The 26,323-nt window shown below is 37.6% G+C and overlaps 2 protein-coding genes across 3 annotated transcripts in view; both read left to right on the top strand.

Annotated features, from left to right (window-relative positions):
• The window catches only part of rfx4 (regulatory factor X, 4), a 19,796-nt gene extending 3,365 nt beyond the window's left edge, over positions 1 to 16,431 (top strand). The window contains exons 3-18 of the mRNA XM_016455315.1: positions 122 to 182; positions 1,100 to 1,223; positions 2,039 to 2,100; positions 2,754 to 2,967; positions 3,496 to 3,573; positions 3,675 to 3,838; positions 6,766 to 6,866; positions 6,966 to 7,024; positions 7,144 to 7,288; positions 7,860 to 7,954; positions 8,904 to 9,021; positions 9,778 to 9,897; positions 11,321 to 11,482; positions 11,666 to 11,831; positions 11,933 to 12,071; positions 15,293 to 16,431. Coding sequence (XP_016310801.1) covers positions 122 to 182; positions 1,100 to 1,223; positions 2,039 to 2,100; positions 2,754 to 2,967; positions 3,496 to 3,573; positions 3,675 to 3,838; positions 6,766 to 6,866; positions 6,966 to 7,024; positions 7,144 to 7,288; positions 7,860 to 7,954; positions 8,904 to 9,021; positions 9,778 to 9,897; positions 11,321 to 11,482; positions 11,666 to 11,831; positions 11,933 to 12,071; positions 15,293 to 15,553 — 2,069 coding nt within the window. The 3' untranslated portion in view covers positions 15,554 to 16,431. The remainder of the gene's footprint in view (positions 1 to 121; positions 183 to 1,099; positions 1,224 to 2,038; positions 2,101 to 2,753; positions 2,968 to 3,495; positions 3,574 to 3,674; positions 3,839 to 6,765; positions 6,867 to 6,965; positions 7,025 to 7,143; positions 7,289 to 7,859; positions 7,955 to 8,903; positions 9,022 to 9,777; positions 9,898 to 11,320; positions 11,483 to 11,665; positions 11,832 to 11,932; positions 12,072 to 15,292) is intronic.
• Positions 16,432 to 17,875: 1,444 nt separating this feature from the next.
• LOC107664688 (synembryn-B) overlaps positions 17,876 to 26,323 on the top strand; it is a 16,263-nt gene continuing 7,815 nt past the window's right edge. The window contains exons 1-4 of one of the 2 annotated variants that reach the window (XM_016455328.1): positions 17,876 to 18,126; positions 19,613 to 19,660; positions 19,796 to 20,413; positions 25,181 to 25,275. In XM_016455328.1, the coding sequence (XP_016310814.1) occupies positions 18,043 to 18,126; positions 19,613 to 19,660; positions 19,796 to 20,413; positions 25,181 to 25,275 (845 nt within the window). In that variant the 5' untranslated portion in view covers positions 17,876 to 18,042. The remainder of the gene's footprint in view (positions 18,127 to 19,612; positions 19,661 to 19,795; positions 20,414 to 25,180; positions 25,276 to 26,323) is intronic. The other variant, XM_016455327.1, reaches the window with a different exon arrangement.

The following is a 26,323-nucleotide window of genomic DNA, read 5'->3' on the forward strand; positions in this document are numbered from 1 at the left end:
TATAAATATACTAATATATTATGTGTAATTTCTTCATTATATTCATTTAAAGGATTTATATGTTATTTATATTTAAGGCAAATTACTGATCCTGATTGTTGTGTTTTTCTTTTTATAAAAGACGAGGAGAAAGAAAACAACCGAGCATCTAAGTCACATTCAACACCTGCCACATTACAATGGTGAGTCTAATCTACACCAGAAATGTCACTTATAAATCACTTATTTTAATCTTTACCATCACCTGACACAAGTCAGTTGAACTCTTGACAGGTTTTAAACCATAGTAAAATGATCAGTATTTATAATTAGCTTTGATATGTTAAGTGACATCCAATAGCAACAAAATTCTTCAGTCTGTGAAATATAATGTGTGTTTGAGAAATATAAACATCTGTATACAATTTCAGTGCTCAATTTTGTAAAATGTCACATTAATACATTGCTACATGATTTTCAAACAAATCATGCACTTTTCTAGTCTAGGAAAATTCTAGATCATAAAACAGCTGTTGAATTTCCCAAATAGTGTTTTTGCTCTCTTGTAGCATGTAAGGTGTCAGGATTCAAGTATCAGAAAGGAAAACAGACTTACAACCTCACAGAGAAATAGTTTATTAAAGGATCAGCAAATGATACAACATCTTGCTTTTCTATCTATACTGGCAAACAATAAAAAAAAAAAAAGATTTTTTCAAGCCCTTTTCTCTGACTTGTTTCTCTCATTTGAAATATTATTGAAAATTGTTTAAATTAAACTTTCAATTGGTCTTAGAACCTATTCAAACTAAACTACATTTCTTTTATAAAAAAGAGGAATAATTTGAAATTTAGGATAAACACAGTATATATGCCACAACATAAATAGTAAGTGCAAGAACATTTTGCATATAATTTTGAAAGTGCTACTTGAAAATATATCTGTAAATTAAACTAAAATTTCATGTTGGCTATGCTTGAAGATCATTTCCGTACCTACAGTGTAACTTTTTGTTTTAAAACTACAGTTATGCTTTCCTCCATTGACTTATGATTCCTTAACACGTGTTTTCTAGACACTAGCTTTCCATGTGCATTGACCAAACTGTGTTTTCATCAGGTTGGAGGAGAACTATGAGATCACAGAGGGTGTTTGTATTCCTCGCAGTGCACTGTACATGCATTATTTGGACTTCTGCGAGAAACTTGATTCTCAGCCGGTCAACGCTGCAAGCTTTGGGAAGGTAATAACCTGTATTCAACCCTTCAGTGATGAAATCAAATATTTGGGTCTTTTATGATAGTCAAGTTTTGATGAGGTAATCATGGAGTTTTCTCTCATCAAAGATCCTATAAACATACATGTCCACGTGAAAGAGGAAGGAAAACATCTGTTACCAAAAAAAAGCATGACATAATACTGGGTGTTATGAAGAGCCACAGCCAGTGGTCTTTTCTTACACCTCTTCTGCAAACTCATAGCTGGACAATATAAACAATGAACATGTTCGCCCTTGTTCCCACAACCCCTCAACCCACCTACTCATATAGCCGCCCCCCGACACCCTTATCCCCCGGGTCCTGTCGGAGGATATTGAAAAAGAGAGGGGGCCTGGATTAATGTGTAATTAAAGGAAATTTGGAAGGGTGAGATGTTGCGGAATGTTAGATCAGTGGCTGGAGCAGCGTGGGGTGTCCTTTAGGAAGGCTTCATTGATTCGGGACAAAAAAGAGAGAGAGAGCTGGACCTGCCTCCCTGTCTGCTCATTTATCAAGCCAAGCCTGACAGAAACTTCACAGCTTGGCCTCTTTTTTCATCCCACACAATAGAGAGCTTCACTGTTTGCAAAGTTTTCTGCACCGGGAGCTGGACCAAGGAGCTCATGGACAAAAAGCAGAGAGAGATTGGCGAGAAAAGAAATGTCATTGGACATGTATACATCTAACAAGATGATTGAGAAGATATTTTTGTCATAGTTGTAACACTGATGTCATAAAAGATGTGCCCAGAAAAGCTCAATATGTGTGTATTTTTTTTCTTTTTACCTGATCCAAACAGATAATAAGACAACAGTTTCCTCAGTTAACCACACGGAGACTAGGAACCAGGGGCCAGTCAAAGTAAGTTCCTTATTCAAGAACTTTTCTAGCTTTTTGCATTTGTCATGTTACTTTAAAATATGTTGTATCAAGTAGGTCACAGTTAGAAGCCCACAAGCAGTGTTGGGGGTAACGCATTACAAGTAACTCGAGTTACGTAATCGGATTACTTTTTTCAAGTAACTAAAGTGACACATTACTTTTAATTTTAGTTACTTTTTCAAATGAGTAATGCAAGTTACTTTGTTTTCCATTTATTGATTGAAACCTCTTGTTTCCATGTTGAGTGAAATTGCGAGTAAGTGCCAAGGTGCACTGTGTAAATATGATGGTTACTGTAGTTCTAGACTAAATGTGAACATGCATTTATTCATCTTACTTGCACAAAAACAGATTCAGTATTCCTAGAAATGAATAAAAACAGTGAAATGCAAACTTATATAGCACCAAATGAACTGTCAAAAAAGATGCAGTCATGAGAATCTTAGGCATTGCGAGATGTATCGCCATTTACACTAGACAGATAATATGGAAGAAGTTATTCATGCCTATAAAAACCAGTGCAGAGATTATGAAAACCTTCTAATCATGACTGCTTTAACTGCTTTTGTAGGACTGCTTTAGTCCGCAAACAAAGTAAAATTTTCATTCTGCCACTCACTCGTCCCTCTTAGGTATCACTACTATGGAATCGCTGTGAAAGAGAGCTCTCAGTACTACGATGTGATGTACTCTAAAAAGGGCGCTGCGTGGGTGAACGAGATGGGCAAGAAAGAGGTCACCAAACAGACAGTGGCGTATTCACCGCGCTCCAAGCTGGGCACTCTCCTGCCAGACTTTCCAAATGTCAAAGACTTAAATCTGCCCGCCAGTCTGCCAGAGGAGAAGGTAAACAGATCACTAAAACTCTAACTACTAACCTCCAACTCCAACCCCCCTCTCCCTCCTCCTGCCCACTACCCTCCCCTCTAGATCCTGCTTTCATGTGTCAGACGGACCTTCCCTGGGCCTGGATTTAGATGAAGACCTGGAGGATTTATGTGTTGGTTCCTAGCGAACTCTTAATCTTTTGAGTAGGTAATAAGATCGAGCATTGCACAAAGGATGGGCACTATAGCTGTCTCGCTTTAAAAAGGCGCCTGTAATTTTAAATGGTTTGTGAGTTTCTGATCTTTAAAGCTTCTCTTTACACACTGGTTTGGCAGGACCTTGTAAATAGGCATTGTTCGTGAAAGCAGCTTTTTTGTTGTTTGGTATTTGTATCCTCTTTCTTTAGTGTTAGAGTCTTTTGGTGTCTTATTAATGCATGACCATGAGTCAGGAATGAATTTGGTATGACATCATTAACACTAAGTGAATTATTCTTTGTGGGAAAGTATTATAAGTCATTTAAATTAGCTTTTTTTCCTCTAAAAGGTCTCAACCTTTATCATGATGTACAGAACTCACTGCCAGAGGATACTGGATACAGTCATACGAGCCAACTTTGATGAGGTATGCTATTTCTTCAAGCTTTGATCAACTGGTGGCATGATGAGGGTGATCAATGCCGTCATGTTATCGCAATGTTTATTTGTGTTTGTGTATATGCGTAGGTCCAGAGCTTCCTGTTGCACTTTTGGCAGGGCATGCCACCCCACATGCTCCCTGTCCTGTGCTCTTCTACAGTGGTCAACATAGTCGGTGTGTGTGACTCCATATTGTACAAGGCCATCTCAGGAGTCCTCATGCCCACCGTCCTACAGGCTCTGCCTGACAGGTGAGTCCCATTCCCGCCTTTTTTGATTTTGTTAAAAACAGAATTTAAACACCTGCAGTTTAAGGATAGTGCTGCAGTACCTTTCAGAATTACATGCAATCCATTTTATTTCCTCAATGTGAAAATTGTCATTAATTACTCACCCTCATGTCTTTCCAAACCTGTAAGACCTTTGTTCATCTTCGGAAGACAAATTAAGATATTTTTGATGAAATGTGAGAGCTCTCTGACCCTCCATAGACAGCAACGCAACTGTAACGTTCCCAGGTCCAGAAATGTAGCAAGGACATCGGTAAAACAGTACATGTGACATCAGTGGCTCAACTTCAGTTTTGCGAAGCTACGAGAGTACTTTTTGAGCACAAAGAAAACAAACATAACAATTTATTCAATTCTTCTCCCCCGAGTTACGTCTTCTGCCATTTTAGAGAGTATCTCAATGCATACGCACGCTTTCCCCTAAGCGTAAACAAGGCTAATTACGCAGATTACGTTCATGCGCGCGCTTTCTCCCCCGAACATAAACAACGCTGATTACGTCGATTACGCTCTTGGGTACTCTCCAAAATGGCGGAAGACGTAACTATGTTTCTGGACCTGGGAACATTACAGTTGCGTTGCTGTATGCAGGGTCTGAGAGCTCTCTCACATTTCATCAAAAATATCTTAATTTGTGTTCCGAAGATGAACGAAGGTCTTACGGGTTTGGGACGACATGAGGGTGAGTAATTAATGACAGAATTTTAATTTTGGGGTGAACTAACCCTTTAATAAGAAAAATAATTATGACAGGATTTGATTCTGATTTATTCATTACAATTGGGTGGATTGAGAAAGACTGTGCCTGTACCTATATGAAATGATTAGAAAAGAGAGAATTTGACAAAATAAGAGGGCTTTGTGACATTAGCTGAAAGTTAAGGTCAAGTAAAATCACATATTAATAGAATTATTGGTAACACTTTAGTATTGGGACCAGTTCTCGGTATTAACTAGTTGCTTATTAGCATGCCTATTATTAAAATATTGGCTGTTTATTAGTACTTATAAAACACATCATCTGCCTGACCATATTCTACATCCCTAATCCTACCCAATACCTAAATTTACCAACTACCTTACTATTAATTAAGCAGCAAATTAGGACTTTATTGAGGGAAAAGTCATAGTTAATGTTTTGTTAATAGCGAGAATTGGACCTTAAAATAAAGTGTGACCAGATTTTTACGTGCATATATGGATATTTCACATTCAACATAATCAGCATTTGCATTACGAACAACTGTATGAAATTAGCCCCACTGTTGGTAAAAGCCGCGTCTTTATTTTCAGTAATCACTGGGATCAGATCATATATATGCAATGCTTAATAAACATTCTAGAATCACATTCAGTTTTTGTTATCAAATTAACATCCTCATGCCAGAGTCCTTAAATAGGTTTTTAAATTGGATTTATCGTATTTCACCAGGGTGTCCGCGGGGTCTTAAAAAGTATAAAGTTGATAAATCAATTTAGAGAAAATTAAGGCCCTTAAAAAGTCTTAAATGCCATTTTCCAAGGTATTCAATTTTGTATCATCTTTTCATTATGTATATTTGTCCGAATAGTGGGGTTCTGTGTAGTTTATTTATGAAATCCTGCGAGATTTGACGTCATCTGTTATGGCGCTCACTGCGCTGCTGCGTGACAGCGCGAGGCTTGTTGATCCCGCTCTCGCTGAATTTCTGACCATTACCGCATGCTCCCATATTTAAACTATTGCCATGGGTTGATTTTCCCCAGTGGGTTAAAGGTTTAAATTATTGCATAAATTACATTTGGTTGAAATGCTTGTACTGAAACATTTTGCATTCTACCTGTAATAAAACTGCTGAATGTTTTGGGCCACACTAGTAGGAAGCATTTGAGCTGTGTTTATGATAAATGTCCATAACAGTGACTGTAAAATGTGTATTTTAGGGATGGAAATAACATTTTTATATTTGGAACATGGTAATTGGGCTACTTTGGGCTGTTTTTTTTTTTACTGGCATGGGCTTGGGATGCACAATTAAAATTATGTAATAGTTGTGATCATTATTTTACCTTCCATGATCATTCAGACACGATCAGGTGCAGTACTAACACTGTCAAGTCTGCATCAAATCAAGCACTCCGTAATCACAGGTAAACTGTCTGATCAGTCAGATGTTTGTCATGAGAAGTGTTCCACAAAACAGCTATGGTTTGCAGACAGTTATAAGAGTTGAAGTTACAAATACATCTTTTGAATATACTGTGTGAACTCATTGCCCCGTTAGCTCGGAGAGCTTTATTTTCCCTCCTCAATAAGTTTTGTCAGTTGTTTTGTTTATTGGTTAATTCTTGTTTCTTGGGTTGCATTGGTTAGTCACTCAATTAATTCTCTTGTGCTTCGTTCCCCCCTTCTGAATTATGTTGTATTGATAAGGAGTTATCACAAAGTAAGTCTGTTTAGTTGCGCTATCTTACAATCAATATATAGTAAATGTAAGTTAAAGTGTCGCCGATGTAACCTGTTAAAACTTGGAGTGGCGATGAGGTCTTAAAATGTATGGAAAGAGTCTTAAAAGGTATTAAATTTAACTCCATGATTCCTGTATATACCCTGTTCAACTTGTTAAAACACCAACCAACCAATCAGCTTTAGTCAAATGGACTTTTCTCTTCAAGCTAAATAAATACCTTAAATACTATTGCCATTGAGATCATTGCTAGCATTATCTGCATTTCATACTTTTGCGTCAGTGTAATTAGCTTACCAGAAGATTTCCTGCCAATGACGCATGACTCTTATTGGAATTGCCCCAGACAAAAGGTCAAAAATTCATTGCGTCAGAGCATCCTTTGTACTTAAGTGTAATGTACTACATGGTGTCCTTGTTTGTGTGTTTTGAATAATGTAGCCTGACTCAGGTGATCAGGAAGTTCGCCAAGCAGCTGGACGAGTGGCTGAAGGTGGCATTACATGACCTGCCTGAGAACTTGCGCAACATAAAGTTTGAATGTATGTGCCAATATACTCTGAAATACTCTGAAAAACATCAAAAGGAATTTTGCTGGCATTCTAAGGCCATATCTGAACAAATATATGTTTTATTCTCAGTGTCAAGAAGATTTTCCCAGATACTTAAACGACAAACATCATTAAACCATCTCTGTCAGGTATACAGGAATTGTATGTTAAATATGTAACATTTTCCTATATTCCATCATGTTTACACAAGTGTATATGATCAGGCATATTGCAGGGTGAAATCTGAATGATGTACTTGCTCTTGCAGGCGTCTCGAACCGTGATCCACAGTGCAGACATCACCTTTCAGATGCTTGAGGACTGGAGGAACGTAGACCTTAACAGCATCACTAAACAGACTCTTTATACGATGGAAGACTCCAGAGAGGACCAGAGGAGGCTTATCATCCAATGTAAGATTTAAATGAAAAAGTATTAGATCAGACCTAGCCGGTTTCGATCAGAATGATTTATTAGTGTTTTTGTGCTTCACTAGTTTAGTGGTGTGTTATTGCAGCAGAATCACATGCAGCGCTGTGTTAAAAGCCCTGCTGGTTTATGATTCGGATTTCACACAGTAGCTGTCAACCAGCGCTGAATCATTCCCACGACCATGAGAGTCGAGCTTTAACCACAGACACTTGAGAGGTTAACCCTCACAGTTTGACACCCTGAGGAGCATTTCAAATTCATTTCAGCGTCAACCTCTCACATGACTGATCAGGTCAAAGTTCAAAGATTCTGTCATGTCGTCCTCAAAAGAGGATTCTGAGCTCCTCTCTCTCTCCTTTTCATACAGAGTTCTCAAGTCTGTGCCAGTAGTATTTTTGCAATTATGTATAACCAACTTTTGCAAGCAATTAAAACTGATATTGTGAAATGAATTTAAAAAAAATTATTAATTTTGGATGCTTATGATTTTTTCTTCCTACTCAGATATATTGTTAATCTCTCTGTCTATCTGTTTTCTGTTGTTTTTCAAAGTGTATCAAGAATTTGACAGACTGCTGGAGGACCAGTCGCCCATTGAAGCCTACATCGAGTGGCTGGACTCTATGGTGGAGAGATGTGTCATGAAGGTAAGTGTTCAGACCATGAAATTCATATTATGCTCAATTCACAATTTGCAGTATGATTATTATGTAGCTATATATTTCATTATGTAGATTATAAGTATACTGTATATTTGAATTTTTTGAAAATATATATTCAGCTTAGAATTTTTCATATACTGTATATATTCTTCAGTGTCACATGATTCTTCAAAAATCATTCTAATATGCTGATTTAGTGCTCAGGAAACATTTTTATTATTATTACTATCAGTTGCAAACAGTATTTCTTTTCTTTTTTTTTTTTCTTTTTTTTTGTTGTAGAAACTATGATATTTTTTCCTTCAGAATTCTTTGATTAATAGTTAGGAACAGCATTTCTTTGAAATATGTATATTTTTTGTAACATTATAAATGTCTTAACTGACACTTTTGATGCATTTAACGAGTCCTTGCTGAATAAAAGTATTAATTTCTTTTTAAAAAATTACTGACTTTTTGCCATTTAAAATTTAAAATGATTTTATATAGTATTTTTTATTTTTACAAATTTTTAAAAATAATTTATTTATTCATTTTAGAGACATTTAAACAGGAATATCAAGTATTGTCATAGCCCTTTTCAAGCACTGTTTATATGTTCTTCCAATCCAAACTAAATCTGCAGGTGTCCAACCCATGCAACTCTAAATGCCGTCACAACATACTTAAGACTTTTCGTGATGCAATTCCCCAACTTAATAATGTCTTCATGGCCCCTTTTCGTGCCCATTATAGTCCAGATATGGGCTTGTAAATCTGGTTTCCATGGGAACTTCTACTACCTACCAGACAATAGTTCAATGGGAGGGTGTTTCCTTAGGGGCAAATCAAATAGTTGACTTTTTGACATGTTTTTCGTTCTTGGGGGTTAGACCCAAAGGTTAAGGCCCCTGCACCCTCCCCCAGGCTTTTCTCATGGTAATACTCCATTTAGGTGGCGGGGAAGAGACCCGGATGCCTGAAGAGGGTAGCTCAGCAGTTCCTGCTCATGTGGTCATGTTTCGGGACCAGAGTTATCCGGGATATGACGCTACATAGCGCACCCAGCTTTGGTGAGTCAGGCTGCACCGTTTTGTCACCATCATCCTATTAGGGAGAGTAGATATGAATCTTCTTTTAACTCATTTGATTTGTCAAGTTAACTAAAAGTTCCTCAATCCACAACACCAAGTGTCAACTTTTAACTAAGATGGCAGCTTTGCTAACTCTTGGCTTACACCACCTAGCTGTCTATGGCAAAGTAACTGAAAGAAGGGCCATAAAAGAGGTAAAGGCCCCCTCCCTGTCAGCTCTGTCTGTGAATATCAAAGGCACAGCTGGTTGCAGTGTTTTGATAATGCAGCTCTCTGTACAAAACAGCTAATTAACAAAGGCTAACCCCCACCAAGTCTTTCCCTCTTCTTCCCATTTTATGACCGGGCAGTATTGCGCCCAGTCCGCTGAATAGCCGCAATGTTTATTATGCACATAGTGGCTGGAGTTGCTAACACAGTGCGAGGATTGTGCCTTGCTCCTTATTAATTCTTTCCCCCATCTCATTCAGAACATGGACTCAAAGCATCATATGCTTCAGTAACTCTGTAGTGCTTATGGTTGGACCGCTCGCTTGGTTCTGACTTGGTTTTGAGCTTTTACCATTTAAATGTGCTTCAGTAAATCAGTTAGATTCAAATCGAATTGCATTTGATTGGCTAATGCTGTATGGGAATAGTCCACAAAGCCTTCATTTATTACTTGGACAGGTGACATGAATTGGTAGAATACATAAACTTTTTTATGGTAAATGGGACTATTTTTTGTACTTATAGGCTCATTCCATTTGATCCACCTCATGTTTGATGACTACGTACTATACCTGCTTGAGTCTTTGCACTGCCAAGAGAGAGCCAATGAACTGATGAGGGCTATGAAAGGAGAGGGGACACCAGGTGAGATCCATTTGATACAAGCAATAGAGCTGATCGCTCATGGCTTCAGTCTGGAGACCAACACAGAAAGCTAATTTGTCACTAAAATAGTAGTTTTCATTAGTTCTGTAGGTGATGTTACTTGAAGAGAGTCACATAAATGGTGCACAGTCAAACCTCAAGTATAAATTTTAAGGTGCTGTTTTTTTAAAAACAAAGTTAAAGCTTATAAAGCCTACTAAATTTGATACACAAATTTCTAAGGCCTCTATAAATTATCAACATGATCAAAACAAAACTCTCAATGTTGAACACAATCTACTACATAACTTCTGTCGTCTGCTTGATAGTTCATACTTCTTTAGGAAGTAAATGAATTGCCTCCTTGTTTTGCCCCTACAGTAAAAACAAAAATAAAAGATTTTTGGGAGATAATGAGTGACAACTGATATTTATATTAATATGATATTAATTCCATCTTTATTTGACCCTCTAACTCTAGCAATCTCTATTCTAATTCTTTTCTTAAAAACTTGCCCCTTTTAGACTTGCACTCTATTCATTTACTAACTGCTTGTTTTCTTAAAAAACAAAAAACTAACACTAGCTTCTCTATTCTTTTTCTATTTTATCTATTCCTTTCCTTTTTATTTATTATACAATTAACAAAAGCAAAAAAGGCCTGATATAGGCTTCTATATGCATTAGTTGTATTTGCAACCAATTTTAGTGGTTGCGAATTATGGTTACAATTTTTATTTTTATTTTTTATGAAAAATGTTTTGACTGGACTTGATTTTATCCACTGATTTGATCTTAAACCTAAAAGGAAAGTTGTTTCAGAAAAAAAAATCACTTTTGATTTGACAAAAGCAAACTATTTAATTCAAAGATGAATCATGAACAATGAGGCCAGGAACAAATATTAAGAAAGTAAACCTAATAACAGATGGAAATGGTTGTGTATTCCCCAGTATTTAGTGGAAGTGTATTCCATCCTTGTCTCTTTTAATGTAAGTAGTCTGCTATACTGTTCTCATTGATTTATTTGACAAATTATCAGAATTTAATTGAACTTTCTGGCCATATAAATATCAGCAGCTGCACCAAATTGAATATTTTTGCTAATTTTTGAATAACATTGAGGTGTTTTTCCTCCTATGAGCTCCATATTCTCCAATATCATACTATATGAGCCATGAAAGACTATTAAAGACCAGCATGAAAGTTATCATAGTTAGGCTTGGTTTAGTGCTGATCTGTCTGGTGGAAGAGGTTGTGCAGCATTGTGTTTCTAGCTAAACTGGTTGACCAGGAATGTCACATCTGGTTAAGATAGTTATGACGTCTGCTGGAGATTGCAGTAGAGAAAATCTCAAAGTTTTCAAAATCACTTTAACTTTTTGATTTTTAACACGCTGACTTTTGTTTTGTATTACTATAGCAGATTCTGGGGAAGAGCTGATGCTCATGGGTTCCACCCCCACATCTACGTCACCTGGACCCTACTCTCCCGCCAAGTCTGTTCACTCGGTGGGTGTACCAGCAGTGGGTTCCCCCAATTCAGCCCAGTCTCCAGAGAACACCAGCATATCAGCTACCACAGGTAAATAGTGTAGAACTGACTCTACTGACTCTGATTCTAAAACTCAAATCTTACATCACAGTCTCCCATTCAGTGGCACATTTGGCACGGCTCCATTCCATGCATCCATTAAAACTGTATCAGATCATTTAATTAACAAGCCAAACACGTTTCTCTGTATATGTATGTCTGTGTATGTGCCAGGAGCTGTTCAGTCATATACCTGGTCCCTTACATACACAGTGACAACCTCAGGTGGCAGCACACCCGAGCCCGGATCCCAGCTTTCCTGCATGAGAGGCGGACCCCCTCTACACGGCTCCTCATCTACTCACAGGATGCCAGTTTACCCATATCGAGATGAGCATGGGTGAGTCCCCAAATTCATTAGACATTAAATGATGTGCTGAATACAACATTACAGTGTGGATTATGAAATGTTTTTAGAGATTTGTACGTTTTTTTTTCTAGGTATACTGGCAGCTATAATTACAGCAGCTACGCAAACCAGCACCATCATGCTATCCAGAGTCAGTACTCCAGTTTAACCCACGAACCAGGACTGCCCACCCCTCTGCACTATTCCTCATATCACCGGACCTCCGGACAGGTTAGTCCGTACAGTATTAAATCATACAGTATTATTTTAATATGATACAATTTATTCACAAGCTCTGAACTATTTTTTATAAAATATAGTTTCACAATTTTCTTAGACAAACACCTTTAATTTTCAAAATACTTGGTCTGAAAAAAGGTTTAATGTCAGTTGAAATCACATTTATGATGAATCATAATTATGACATAAGTCAGAAACTGGCATAATTACGAGATAAAGTCAAAATTATGACGAACTTTTTGTCAATTGACTGTCATTTCAACTTTTGATCTCATAATTATGACTCATAGTAGTTGAAATTATGACACTAAGCCACAATTATGTAATATGAAGTCAAAATAATGAGAAAGTAAGTCATAATTTTATCTCATAATTATTATAGTACTATAGTAGTATATCATAATTATGCTTTTTTTAATCTTAAGATTTATCATTATTTTGACTGTTTTTTTATGTCATAATTATTATATATAGGCTATCTATATATATATATATATATATATATATACAGTGGGTACGGAAAGTATTCAGACCCCCTTCAATTTTGGTTGTGTATTCCCCAGTATTTAGTGGAAGTGTATTCCATCCTTGTCTCTTTTACAGGGTTTGTAACTGAGAGAAGAATACTTTTGTGAATGAGAATGGTGCTTGATGTATTACAGTCATTAGCATCTGAAATGTTCTGGTAACTGTTATCCACAGAGGTTTATGGATAGAGAATGCTTGCTTACCTCAGCACACACTAGGGTAATAGGCTGAACTCCTGATCAGAAATACAGGTCATTTAGCATATGCATTTAAAGCATGTTCACTTCTGAATGAGAACAAAGATGAAAAAGCTCAGTTAATTGTCTTTGTTAAACCTCTAGAGAACTCTAGGGTTAAAGTTTATTGTAAAAGCACTTGCTAAATCTCAAAATGCTGCCATTACTTTAGTATGAATCACCCAAAGCAACATTTTCCATGCAGATTTGAGAAAACTGAATGCTGGCTTGGAAAAAGCCTTGTTAAGAAGTTCAAATTCCCTTGACAAGGTAAATATAGGGTTTACGTAGTACTTGGAATATTTGAAATTTGAAGGATGTGAGTATTATGTATTTTAAGTTCAAACAGTATGTAGTTTGAATAATTGTTTAGCTTCAAGAGAGTTCAAGTTTGAAAGCTATGTGGTCGCTAGAGTTTTCTTGTTTCTAGATAACAGATTTTTTTTTTTAAATGTTTATTTTTGCCAAGTTTGGTGGATGTTGCCTGAAAGCTCTAGGAGGAGATACAGAAATATTTGCATTGGTTTACTGAATTGTGGACAAGCATGATGGTTTTTCAGTGTGTGAAATGTTCATTTTAGTATGCAGGTGTATACAAAATGTTCATGCTGCATGCTACTAGCTCAGAAACTGAGTGAGTAGTTGAATGCAAAGTAGTCTGTATAGTCCTTGAGATAGAGAGAGCGTGAACAGTTGAATTAAACTGTTCGGTTGTGGATGGAGAGGCAGGGGTCTGCGTCACATATATTGAAAGTCAAAGCGGGTGTGATGGTAATTTCCTGTTAAGAGCTCTCTGGCCCAGCCTGCCTTTGTAATGGGGGATCAGCTGGGCCTCAGAGTTTCAGAAGCAGTGGTGCTGAATTCTCCTCCACAGAGCGGATGCAGACTCTGAAAGGTGGACCGGCTAGAGCCAAGAGACACCCCCCCCCCATACACACACACTCAGTGTCTACTCAATGACTGCCTCAGACAGCACAACTAGCAGCCGGAGATCCAGATGGAAAAGTGTTTATTAAAATATTGTTATTCAATGGTCTCTTTTCTCTGCATGAACGAAAGGTCACCAAACAACACATCTCGGTCTCTGACCCCGCCTGACTTTTTTCCATTCCGCAGCCGTTCATAAAGGCTCTGACTGTAGACGGTTTCTATTTAGAGAGCACTTATAGATTTTTACTTCCACTTATTTTCCGTCAACTTAAAATGGATACAATGTCCGTGCTTTGTTTGAGAGGGCTACTCTGAAGGAGGCAATGGAGAGGAGACAAATGAAGATTATGCTGACTTCCCCTGAGAGAACAGTGTTTCATATAGACACATATATTGAGCTGACATGCCCAGTTTTGTTTTTGGTCTGTTACACACGGAAACAAAAATACCTTTCTGGGGGTCTTTTTAGAAAAAGTGCAATGTTACCTTAAAAGGCCTTTTTCTGTTGTGCATGCAGAACAGATGTTCAAATTATGTTAAATTGTTTGGCACTTCTAGTTAGAAAATTGTTAGATAGTCTTGCATCATTATTTTATCAGTAATAAAAAGCCAAAAAATTTGACTGAATGCATACACTGTAAAAAAAATAAATAAATAAAAAAATAGGGCAGAGTGTATAAAAGGAATTTTTTAACTAAAATGTCTGTAAAGTTAATGGATAATGTCCTGGCAGAAAATTACCAGTACATTTTTCAGTTTTATTTATTTGTTTAATTACAGTATAACAAGGGAATTTGTCCTGTTTAGTCAGTTGGTCCTGTCAGGACTAAATAATAATATATGCTTATTAGTATTATTATTATTATTAATAACAGCAAAAATAACAAACAATAATAATAATAATGATAATAATTAGTAGTAGTAGTAGTTATAGTAGTATGGCATTTCTTTATTTTTGAATTGATATAATGGCAAAAGATAAACAACAACAACAACAATAGTAATTGAAATTATATTATTATTCTTTGTCTTCCAATTGTTATATATCATAAATTAAAAATAAAGCGATACCATACTACTACTAATAATAATATTCATTATATTATAATTATTATTATTGTTAATATTTTTGTTGATTGTTATTATTATATCATAAATCAAAAATAAAGAAATGGCATATTACTGCTACTTTTAATGTATAATTTATTTGGTATTTTTTTATTACTGTTATTGTCATTATTATTAATAATATTATTAAAATAATTTTATTGAAATATCAAAATTTTTGTTGTTATATTATTATTAATTGTATTGATACAGTAATTTGTCTGTGGTTAAGGGTGTTTTAGGCACTCTACTTTGCATTGCAAAAACACTCTTTATGCATGGCCTCAAAAAAATGGCCTATGGCTTTATCAACATGAAGAAAGAAGATGAGATTTGCTTAGAAAATGCACCATATGAGCCACTTCTCTGATATTTTGCAATAGTCCTCATGCATGTCTCCCTGTTTTATAGTATCCACAGATGTCCAGAATGGAGTCCTGTTTGATGAGTGGGTCTCCGCTTCTACACTCGAGTGCGGTGACCCCCCGATGGCCGGATGTGCCCTCGGCCAACAGCTGTTACTCCAGCCCCGCTGTCCACACTTCACGCTACTCCACCGGAGACATGTACTCCCCTCTCGCCCCACGCAGGAACTCTGAATATGAGCATTCGCAACATTTTCCAGGATTCGCCTATATTAACGGGGAGGCCACGACTGGGTGGGCAAAATGATTGTACCCTTCTGAGAGTCTCTTTCCAAGAGGCAATGTCTGCGTGTGCAAAGCTGTGCGCAAAACTGGACAGATAAACCAGCGGCAGCCCATATTTAACATAATTCCAGAGAATGTATTTGAGTGGGAATGACATTGTGTCAGAGATGTTTGTATTGGTGTGGTCAGTGTTTACAGTGCAAGCTGCCAATTAAACTCTTTTCAAAAACGCAATCATTGTAAGAGTGCAAAAAAGGCAGTGTCCCAGTTGTGCCTTTCCCTGCCTGTTTATCATTTATCTCTCATGAGCATTATAGGCCACTCACTCATTTACTGAGCAAAAACTTTGATTGCTGACCTCGTTTCAACATAAATATGTACGCAGCTCACGGTGTTCTGTTACCACAGACTGGGTGTTTGACGTCAAACAGTGATGTTAACAACACCACATTGGGTTTGCTTTTGTCAGCATCAAAGTGTGCTACTTTCCTTGCATAAACATGACACATTCTCAGCAACAGGAAGAAATGCCTTAATATTTTATCTTAGAACGCCTTCTTGGTCAGCTGCCAGAATACGTACGTCATAGGAGTTCAAACAAATAAGGGCCACTCATGTCAGTACTTATTGCATGCGAATGTGAAAGTAAGATTTCTCATTTTACACAAATGCAGAATTACCCCAGTGCGAGGCAGGGGGAATATTAGAAATCGTTTCTGTAGCTTTGTAACATTGTGTCCCTTTGCATTGTTTATCTGTGTTTGAAATGTATATCCAGTTTTGTGTAATTTTAGGAGCCGAAAAGTGTTAACCTAGGTTTGTGTGTTCTTGAATGCACTCAAAGGTACTGTGGACCTATTACCCTATGGGTAGGAATAAAAAGGAAAGAATATGAAAATGTAACATTTATCATCTTTAGTCACTTTCTCTTGTAAATAAAAGCACTCGGTAACTTCTGTGGTGACAGCTGTTACCATGTAAATGAGATATGTGGATTTATTTGTGCCACATAAAGATTTTTTAAAACCCAGTTCATATTATATCTTCTTATTATTTGTGTTTGAATGTCTATATGTTTGGAATATACATATTAAGAATTTCATTGTACATATATATTGCTATATATAAAGCTATAAAGTATTGACAGGTATTGAGCTAATCAATATTGAACTTGTTACAATGCAGAATTGTTTAAATTGTTAAACCAGCACTGATAAATAAAGTCTAATAAATCAGATTAATGCACTCAATTACTTTTTAAATGGTCACACACTGATAATTTGACTTTAAATATGAATATTTATTTATTTGTGCATTACCATTTCCACCTTGCACTCTAAAAAAGACCTTACACCTCTCAAGTATGCATTGAAAAGGGCACTTTAATGAAATGTAGCATAAAAAGAAAACTGAAAGTCAGAGTTTGATAGGCGTATTTGGCAAGAAGTATGCATGCAAACCTTCAGATAAATCCTTCTGTGCTCTTTAATGAAGACGATGCACAAGATGTAACTCATTATTGCAGATAATATATAAGTAGTTTTAAAGGCTGGCTCAGAAAAACATTTACATTTTGCAGGCATTTTCCAAAGTGATTTACAAAAGATGAACCTAAACATAAAGCAATAGCTATTGCATCTATTATTTTCTGTTGAAAAGTCCATCTGTGTTTTGGGAGGATAGTTGCTGGTCAATAGTTTTCCCAGTTGGTAGCAGGTTTGTTGTTGCTGGTCAGCTTGCAGAAGCTAATGACCATCAACAAACCACCAGCTACCATCTTAAATAAGATTTCCCAGCAGGATGGGAATTTTGCTGTTCTGCCACCATAAATCGTCCACTTAATCGGCCTGGTGAATTTGGATACCATCCAGGCAGGTTTGACGAAATATTTGCCATGTGCCCGAGGGACTCTTGTAAAAGCGTGTTGTCGAGAAACGACGTTTGACGGGTTAAAGTTGAACAGATGAGAGAAACAGGAGGTGTGTGTACCTCTCATCCTTACTGTTGTTATAAGAAGAAGGGCTGCCAGTGTTTGATTACTTACATTAACGATATCAAAAATATTACAGCTTTGCTAAAATGTCATGTTTAAATATGCAAACAAGGCATTATCTATAAACTAATTTGCGTGCATTTCCAGAGCACAGATCTGAGTATTGGATAAATCCAGATATAAAATTGTTTCATTTTGTCAAAGCCTTTTACAGATGTTTATGATATATCTTTTTATCACTCCATACATCAGATAATACTGTCAACAGCTAGAAAAAGAAAAAAAAAAGTTTTAGGGGTGAATGTGTTGTAAATCAGGAATAAGCAGGTTTGACGAAATATTTGCCATGTGCCCGAGGGACTCTTGTAAAAGCGTGTTGTCGAGAAACGTGACGTTTGACGGGTTAAAGTTGAACAGATGAGAGAAACAGGAGGTGTGTGTACCTCTCATCCTTACTGTTGTTGTAAGAAGAAGGGCTGCCAGTGTTTGTTAGTGGACGGCAAAAGCAACATTCAGAGATGAGTCTGACTGCTATTCTGTCAGTGATCGACGGTGGAGATGACAAGGGAGCTGAAAAGCTTTTGCAGAAGTATAACATAGAGGTAAAGAGGCTACTGTTAGCTTACCATCTCATGTTGTTTTATTGCGCGCTAGCATTGGAGATATTAGCGAGTTAGCCGCCCGTTAATCTCAATATAAGTTTCCCGGTGTGTGTATGAACCTACAAAAAGATTGATGATCTCAGTGCAAAAATGCTTTGCTCCTGAACCTTAAATATGTACCTGCTTTGTATTTAGTGGTTAAAAACACGAGGCATTCGCCTTGGGATCGTAAACTAGCATCCTCCAGCTGTTAGCCAGCCATGATAGCAATATGATACACCCAACTTCACTGTTTTTAAACAAAAATGCCAAATGTTGCTCCCATGAATGAGCAGTGTGTGAAATCTTTTAAGAAAAATGGTAATTTCAAACGAATAGAGTAGAAATGGGCTGTTGTTTTGGATGTTAATAGTTGTGAAAGGCAAAATAGCCAAGTTTGACAGCTGTCAGATGCGTAAAAGCAGAAAAATACTATTGGAAATAATGTTGTTCTAACAGGTTTATCAACGAAACGTGTCTGTATGGATTCTTCTGATGTGAACAGAAATTTTAACCTCATATTTGGCGTTTGCTTTTTCATTTTAATGACGCTGCATGTTTTTCTGTAGAAAATCTCAAGAGTACAGGATTTTCCTTTACCTACTCCTATAAGAACAGCCTTTTGTAAAGTCAACCACTGTTAGTTAAGTTGTAGTTAACAGTTTGCACTGCAGAAAGAGACTGGTACTGTGATTCATCTAATTATAATGAAATTCGTCATGGACAATCAATATCAGTTTAAGGAAAGTACCACGTTAATAGGATAGAATTTGGGAAAAATATTGCTATGTCGAGATTAGGGCTGCACGATTAATCGCATGCGATATTTAACGCGCATCTTGTCAGAAAGCCGGGGTCAATATTTCGAAATTGAGATTTATACATCAAATTTTTGGCCGAGATACAACTATTTGAAATTCTAAAATCTGAGGGTGCAAAAAAATAAAAAAAATTGAGAAAATCACCTTTAAAGTAGTCCAAATGAAGTTCTTAGCAATGCATATTACTAATCAAAAATTAAGTTTTAATATATTTACAGTAGGAAATTTTGTGTATGTAATTGCTATTGAAGTGGTGAATTCTGAGTCAGTGCATGAAAAAAAAAAAAGATATATATATATATAATAAAAATAATATAATATTAAAAAATATAATAGATAATGTAAACAGGTACAGTAAATGTGTATCTTGGATGTTTTCTTTTTTAGTATTCTGAAAGCAGACAAGGAAGCAAAACAAAAAAAGAAAGCCAGAAATTGACCACTGCATGAAAACAATGATTTTGCCTGTAATGGCTTTCCTTAAAGTGGCCAAGATGGTTTATGGAACATCATAGATGATCGACCAGCTTAGACCAGGCTTCTTTATGGTTTGAGACGGATCCAAGCGTGGGATCTGTTTATCTCAGATTTATATTGTCTCATGTCATGTTGACATTTCATTTCAGAACAGCCACACGTTTGCCTTTGACCACAAAGAGGAGGATGCACGAATTGTGAGTAACAGATTTATGGTTTGTTTTGTTTTGTATTTCAAAACGATCTCAATTTGGTATGTTCCTTGTCATTTCAGTACCTTGTTTTATTTAAAACAATCAACGACCTCTTGTGCTTTGTGGTCCCTTCTGCAGAAATTGTGTCAGGGTCTACTTACAGTCCTCCGTCGTTCAGATCATCCACTTTGCCAAAGCACCTGCCTGGAGACCCTGCGCATCCTGTCCAGAGACAAGCGTGTACTTGGACCCGTAGCCACCAAAGAGGGCATCCTCACTCTAGCAGGACTGGCCCGGATCCATGTGGCGGGACACAACGGAGAGCCACTAGAGGAGGCACAGTCGACAGGGGAGGAGAGGGTTGTAGTGGAGGCCCTCAAGTGCCTGTGCAATGTAGTGTTTAACAGTGTACCGGCACAGCAGGTGGGCGCTGATGTGAAGTTGGCAGAGGGCCTGTGTGCCCGCTTGCATTTGGTCAGCTCGTCCCATCATGAGGTGGGCCTGTTCTCCCTCCGGCTGCTGTTTCTGCTTTCCGCCCTGCGGACGGATGTGAGTGGCATGCTTCAGAAGGAGGCGGGTGCAGTGAGGCTGCTCACCGACATACTGGAACGCACCCTTGACGTCCTTTGGGTGGGGCCGTATGAGGCCACGCCCCCTAAACCAGAAGCCCTGCCCATTTCTTTAGAAAACAATGAGCTTGCCATGGAAGCCCTTAAAGCTCTGTTTAACATCACTATGTCTGATTCCAGCGATGAGGTGAGAGTAACAATATTTGTAGAACAGCAAAACAACATTTTTATATCTATTTCACTGTGCTTTTTACAAAACTGATAGATGAATTTACATCTACTTGTCCTGTGCAGTACACAGAAATTAACCCAAGGAAAGCCCTCACTCAAAAATGTAAATTGTCATTATTTACTCACCATCATGTTGTTCCAAACCTGTATGAGTTTCTTTCTTCTGAAGATATTTTGTTCAGGGTAGCCTTTGACTTGCATAGTATTTTTTACCATACTATGGAAGTCAATGGCTACTGTCAACTGCTTACTAACGTTCTTTAAAAATAACGTCTTTTATGTTCAGCAGAAGAAATAAAGTCATACAGGTTTGGAACAACATGAGGGTGAGTAAATGATGACAGAATTTTTGGGTGAACAATCCAGTTAATACAGTGCCTATAATAAAAAGTATTCATACCCCTTAATTTATTTCACGTTTTGCTATGTTGCAGCCTTATGTTAAACTGCTTTGAATTACTTTTTTTCCACATCAATCTACACTCCATACACCATATTGACAAAGCAAAAACAGAATTGTCACAACTTCGTAAATTTATTAAAAATAAAAAAAAACTGAAATAAGCACATTGCATACTCAGTACTTAGCTGAAGCACCTTTACAGCCTCAAGTCTTTTTAGGGTATGATACGACAAGCTTTGCTGATCAGAATTCGGCAGTTATCTGCCATTCCTCTCCTCAACTCTTCACCTCTCAAGCTCTGTCAGGTTGGATGGGGACAGATGCACATTTTCAGGTTTCTTCAGAAATATTTAATTGGGTTCAATCCCAGGCTGTGGCTGGGCCACTCAAGGACATTCACAGAGTTGTCTATAAGCCACTTTTGCTGTGTGCTTAGGGTCATTGTCCTGTTGGAAGATGAACCTTCTGCCCAGTCTGAGGTTCTGAATGCTCTGGACTGGTTTTTCATTAAGGCTATCTCTATATTTTGGTGCATTGAGCTTCAACTCTGATGAGTTCCTCATTCCCTGCCACTGAAAAACAGCCCCACAGCATGAGGCTGCTACCAGCACACTTTACTTTTGGGATGGTACTCTGCAGGTGATGTCTTTATAGTATCCAGAGCTGGTTTCCTTCAAACATGATGCTTAGAATTGAGGTTCATCAGACCAGAGAATATTGTTTCTCAGAGTCCGAGGGTCCTTTAGGTGCTGTTTTGCAAATTCCAAGTGTCTTCATGTGTCTTCACTGAGGAGAGGATTGAGTTTGGCCACTCCGACATAAAGCCCAGATCGGTGGAGTGTTGCAGTGATGTTTGTCCTTCTGTAGGTTTCTCCTATCACCACATATGGTCATGGAGCTCAACTAGAGTGACCATCAGCTTCTTGGTCACCACCAGTCTAACCAAAGCCCTTCTCCATCAATTGGCCAGCTCTAGGAAGAGTCCTGGTTGTTTTAAACTTCTTCTATTCAGGGAAACAGAGACTACATGCTTCTGTGAACCTTCAGTGAAGCAGAATTTTTTTCTGAACTCTTCCCCAGATCTGTGCCTCGATACAATCCTGTTTCTGAGCCCTACAGGCAGTTCTTTTGACCTCAGGGCTTGGCTTTTGCTCTGATATGCATTATCAGCTGTTAGACCTTTTATTAAGACGTGTGTGCCTTTCCAAATCATACCCATTCAATTGAATTTGCCACAGGTTAACTTCACTCAAAGTGTAGTAACATCTACAAGCAATATGAATGCTCCTGAGCTAAATGTCAGCTGTCCCAGATAAGGGTATGATTACTTATGCAATGGAATCATTCAAGTTTTTTATTTTTAATAAATTTGCAAAGATGTTTAAAACCTTTTTTTTTGCTTTGCCATTATGGTGTATGGAGTGTAGATTGATGTGGGAAAAAAGTAATTTAAAGCAGTTTAACATAAGGCAGCAACATAACAAAATGTGAGAAAAATGAAGGGGTATGAATACTTTTTATAGGCACTGTACATTTTAAAAGATCTGTATTGCATGTGTATCTCACACTAAAAAACAGAATAGGATATTGCAGGGCTTCAGTTTCCTGTTATACTGCTGTTGAATAATTGATGCTGAGTGGAGCCTGTGCTTTTACCCCCCATTAGAGTGAAGGAAGACAGAAAGGATTTCTTTCTTTTAAATAGGTCATAGGTTCATTGACATTGATCATTTCTTCAATGATCGTTTGGCCTCATTTTCTTCTGCTTTGGCAAGAATCTCATGTCTCTGCATCATTTTGACCACTTTTTTGATATCCACGATGTCTAGGTTTAGTTTAAAGCTGATCTCCCTATTGTGATATTCAGCAGTGTGTTAACCTATTTGTTATAATGTGTTTAAAAATTTACAAAGCACTTCAGAAACATTTTAAAGAATGCTTGCATGGGTTTAGGGCTGCATGATAAATCGCATGCGATATTTAATGCGCATCTTGTCAGTAAAGCCGGTTCATTAAATATCGCATGCGATTTATCGTGCAGCCCTACATGGGTTATAGCTTCATTTGTAGTGCTACCTATTAAAGGGGTCATATGATGCTTTTTTAAAGATCATTATTTTGTGTATTTGGTGTAACAGAATATGTTGACATGCTTTAATGTTCAAAAAACACATTATTTTTCAAATACTGTACATTATTGTAGGTCCTCTATGCCCCGCCTCTGTCAAACGCTTCGTTTTCTACAAAGTCCCTCCTTCCGACAAGCGCAGTCTGCTCTGATTGGCCAGCTGACCCAGTGCATTGTGATTGGCCGAACACCACAAGCACGCATCGGAAATGTAATGCCCCTAACCATAATCGTGAGCTTCATCTTTCAAAATAAATGTAAAGACGGAGCCCGAAAGGGTTAGTTTTACCATCAGTTCAAGCCCGAAAGGGGAACAGACACAGTAATGATGCAGTACACAAGCCGGAGGTGAGCAAAATGTAAATCTCCCTAAAGTGTATCCTCGTAACCCACTGTTGATGATATACAGACCCAGGCTTCGACAGAGCGCGCTCTCTCTCTCTCTCTCTCTCTCTCTCTATTTTGTGTTATTTCATTTGTCATTAGGGGGTGCCCTTTTTTCAGTTTCAGCACATGCCCCTCAAAAGGTCTGTGCTCGGCCCTGCCTCCTCTCCTAGGTTCACGAAACGGTCGTCCATAAAATGCATTGCTGTTCTGTTGTAAGTAATCTTAAAGATTCCTAAATGCATCTACTTTCGGAAGGCCAAATAAAGTGCTTTTGCTTTCGCCTAGAAACACACAGCGTCTCTCTGACATGGCTGCTTCAACACTAACTGCGGTTACTGAAACCACGCCTTCTTTCTTTGCGTGAACATTTGGGCAGCATTATGCTAATATTTCCACATAGTGAGGTAGATATGTGGGGGCGTGTTAGAACGAGCCGTTTTAGGGGGGTGTGGCAGAGTCTTAACTTTGATAAAGAATATCTCTTTGGTTTTGAGACTTTAGTCTTTGCAACTTCAGGGATCTTATCTATGCACAATCAGCTTGTAACACTCCAAAGAGAAAGGAAAACTTGAAATCGCATCATATGACCCCTTTAAAGCAAGCATCACTATTACCATTGCTGCTCATACTTAAGTATTAATTTTCGCCACCTAATAATTTGAAAGATCATGATGCCTGAATTATACCAAAGGCTGTAAGACAGTTCACTCATATTAAAATGGATAGGTGAATGTGCAAAGAATAATAAAGTGATACGTTCTGCATTCTAAATAAAAGTGCCAATCGCTAATTGGTAAAGACATTGCGTCACTCCCGCTGCCTTTTTTAGCTTGCTGGCATATTAGTTTTACTTTCCTTAAAAAGGAAGGTACTTTGATTATACCTCAAGTCCTTTGGCTTTTCGATGGAGAGGTTTGCTGTTTGGATTTTACATGGTTGATTAAACAAAAAAATCCCATGCAGTTAATTTGCAGATTGTCAGAGTATGTACTGCATTTGTTGGAGAACTTACTTTTCAACCATTAATTAAAAATCTTCTAAAGGTATGCAGGTGTGCATACTTGAGTACAGCCAAACAGATATAAAATCATGTAATCTAGAATGTCAACCATGTTGCTGCTCTCTGTAATTTTTTCCCCACCATATGACGACTTCTGTCTCACGACATCATTTCATGGTCAATTACAGACGCATAATTCAGAATCTCGGCCAAAGTAGTAGTTCATCAGGATATTATTTTGCCAACTATTTTATGAAAGTATCTATGCATAATGCTCATTTTATGTACTGCATTTGACATACTATCTAGTATGGAATTAGGTGGATGTGGGACCGCTGATTTACATAGAAGGAAGGGCTCAAAACCTATCTAGAAATAGATATGTGGCCGGGTGTTTTGTATGGCCAAGAACCACTCACATTTTCTTGAGAAAATGTAAAAATCTAGTTTTAAATGCTAAAAGCTCTTACCCCCACCATTTCATCAAATAGACAAAAAAACATCGGTGCATTCCAGTGTTCTCAGCCCTTTGAATGATCATTGAAGTAAGGCTAAGTGTGTCTCAATTGCCTGACCTTTTGTTGGTTTCGGTATGGTCGGGATCACCTTGACGCAAGATGCACTTTCTTTTCTCAAGCCAGTGGTTCTCTCAGTCCCTAAATCTCTCAATTGGCTCCAAGCTCTCAGGTCGTTTATTTGTAGATGAAGCCCAAACATCAGCATCAGACTCTTTCTCTACTGCTATTGTTGTGAAAAAGCCTTTTGGTTTAACAACACTCACACAATTTTTCCTTTATTTTGATAGGACAATGACCACCAGCTTCGGCTGATTGCAGGCATCATGAGACATCTCCTAATGCTCAAGACGCACACTGAAGATAAAACAGAGGAGGCTCACAGGTACTTCCAAACTAGAAGATCGACAGCTGAATTCAGTTCACTCTGTATACTAGCCCTGTGTCTATTATATTGGCCTCAAAACCTGTATTCCAGTGAGCCAGAAAGCAAAAGAAATGCAAGTGCGGTGAATGTGAATGATGAGATGTCTTCTCCAAGTGATTAATGACACACCTCTTTGCCCCATCGAGACAGCTCAATGCATTCTGAAACTCCCACCCGTTTATTTGGGCTTGACTCATTGTGTCCGCGGTGGTGCCGTCACCAGCCCTTTCACACTTTTGGAATGCTACCCTCTCTCAATGCATTCTGCAGCACTCTGAAATGACTAACTCCATGCTCCCCCTTTAACAAAGTGCGCTGAATGTGCTGAACCAGTCCTGGTCAGTAGATGTGTCTTTGTTATTGAAATAATGCCCACAGACTGAAGGTCCCCCCACCTCGCAGTGTTTTCAGAATGCCTTCTCATGTTTGTCTGTCGACATCACATTCCTAGAATGTGACATGAGTGTGCTGAATGTTCTTGTGTGAGGATTATAAAATGAACAAATGAAAGTAGCATACAAATATTTACTATTAATTTCCATGAGGTGCCTCATTGTGAGACGTAGTTTGTTTTTATGATACAGCCAGACACTAAATTGGATTTATGCACATGGGAATGCTACTGACAGACCAATAATCAGTTTGACAAATAAATTATATTATATATATATATATACATACATACATACATACATACAGTGGTGTGAAAAAGTGTTGGCCCCCTTCCTGATTTCTTATTTTTTTCACACAGGAAGAACACACTGGGGAAACACACACATTTAAATTTGTATTATTTTTATTCTTATTGTTTATTTTATTTTTATTTATCAAATTATAAAAAATAAACAAAGAAATATTACTATAAACCTACTGAACTCTGAAGTGTTTCATAATAATAATTTTAATTTATATAACGTGAGTGACGTGAGTGACGTGACATGTGGCCAAGTATGGTGACCCATACTCGGAATTAGTGCTCTGCATTTACCCCATCCAACCCATCCAA

This window comes from Sinocyclocheilus anshuiensis, unplaced genomic scaffold (genome assembly GCF_001515605.1).
Source record: "Sinocyclocheilus anshuiensis isolate Anshui unplaced genomic scaffold, SAMN03320099.WGS_v1.1 scaffold571, whole genome shotgun sequence".
Classification (NCBI taxonomy): Eukaryota; Metazoa; Chordata; class Actinopteri; order Cypriniformes; family Cyprinidae; genus Sinocyclocheilus; species Sinocyclocheilus anshuiensis.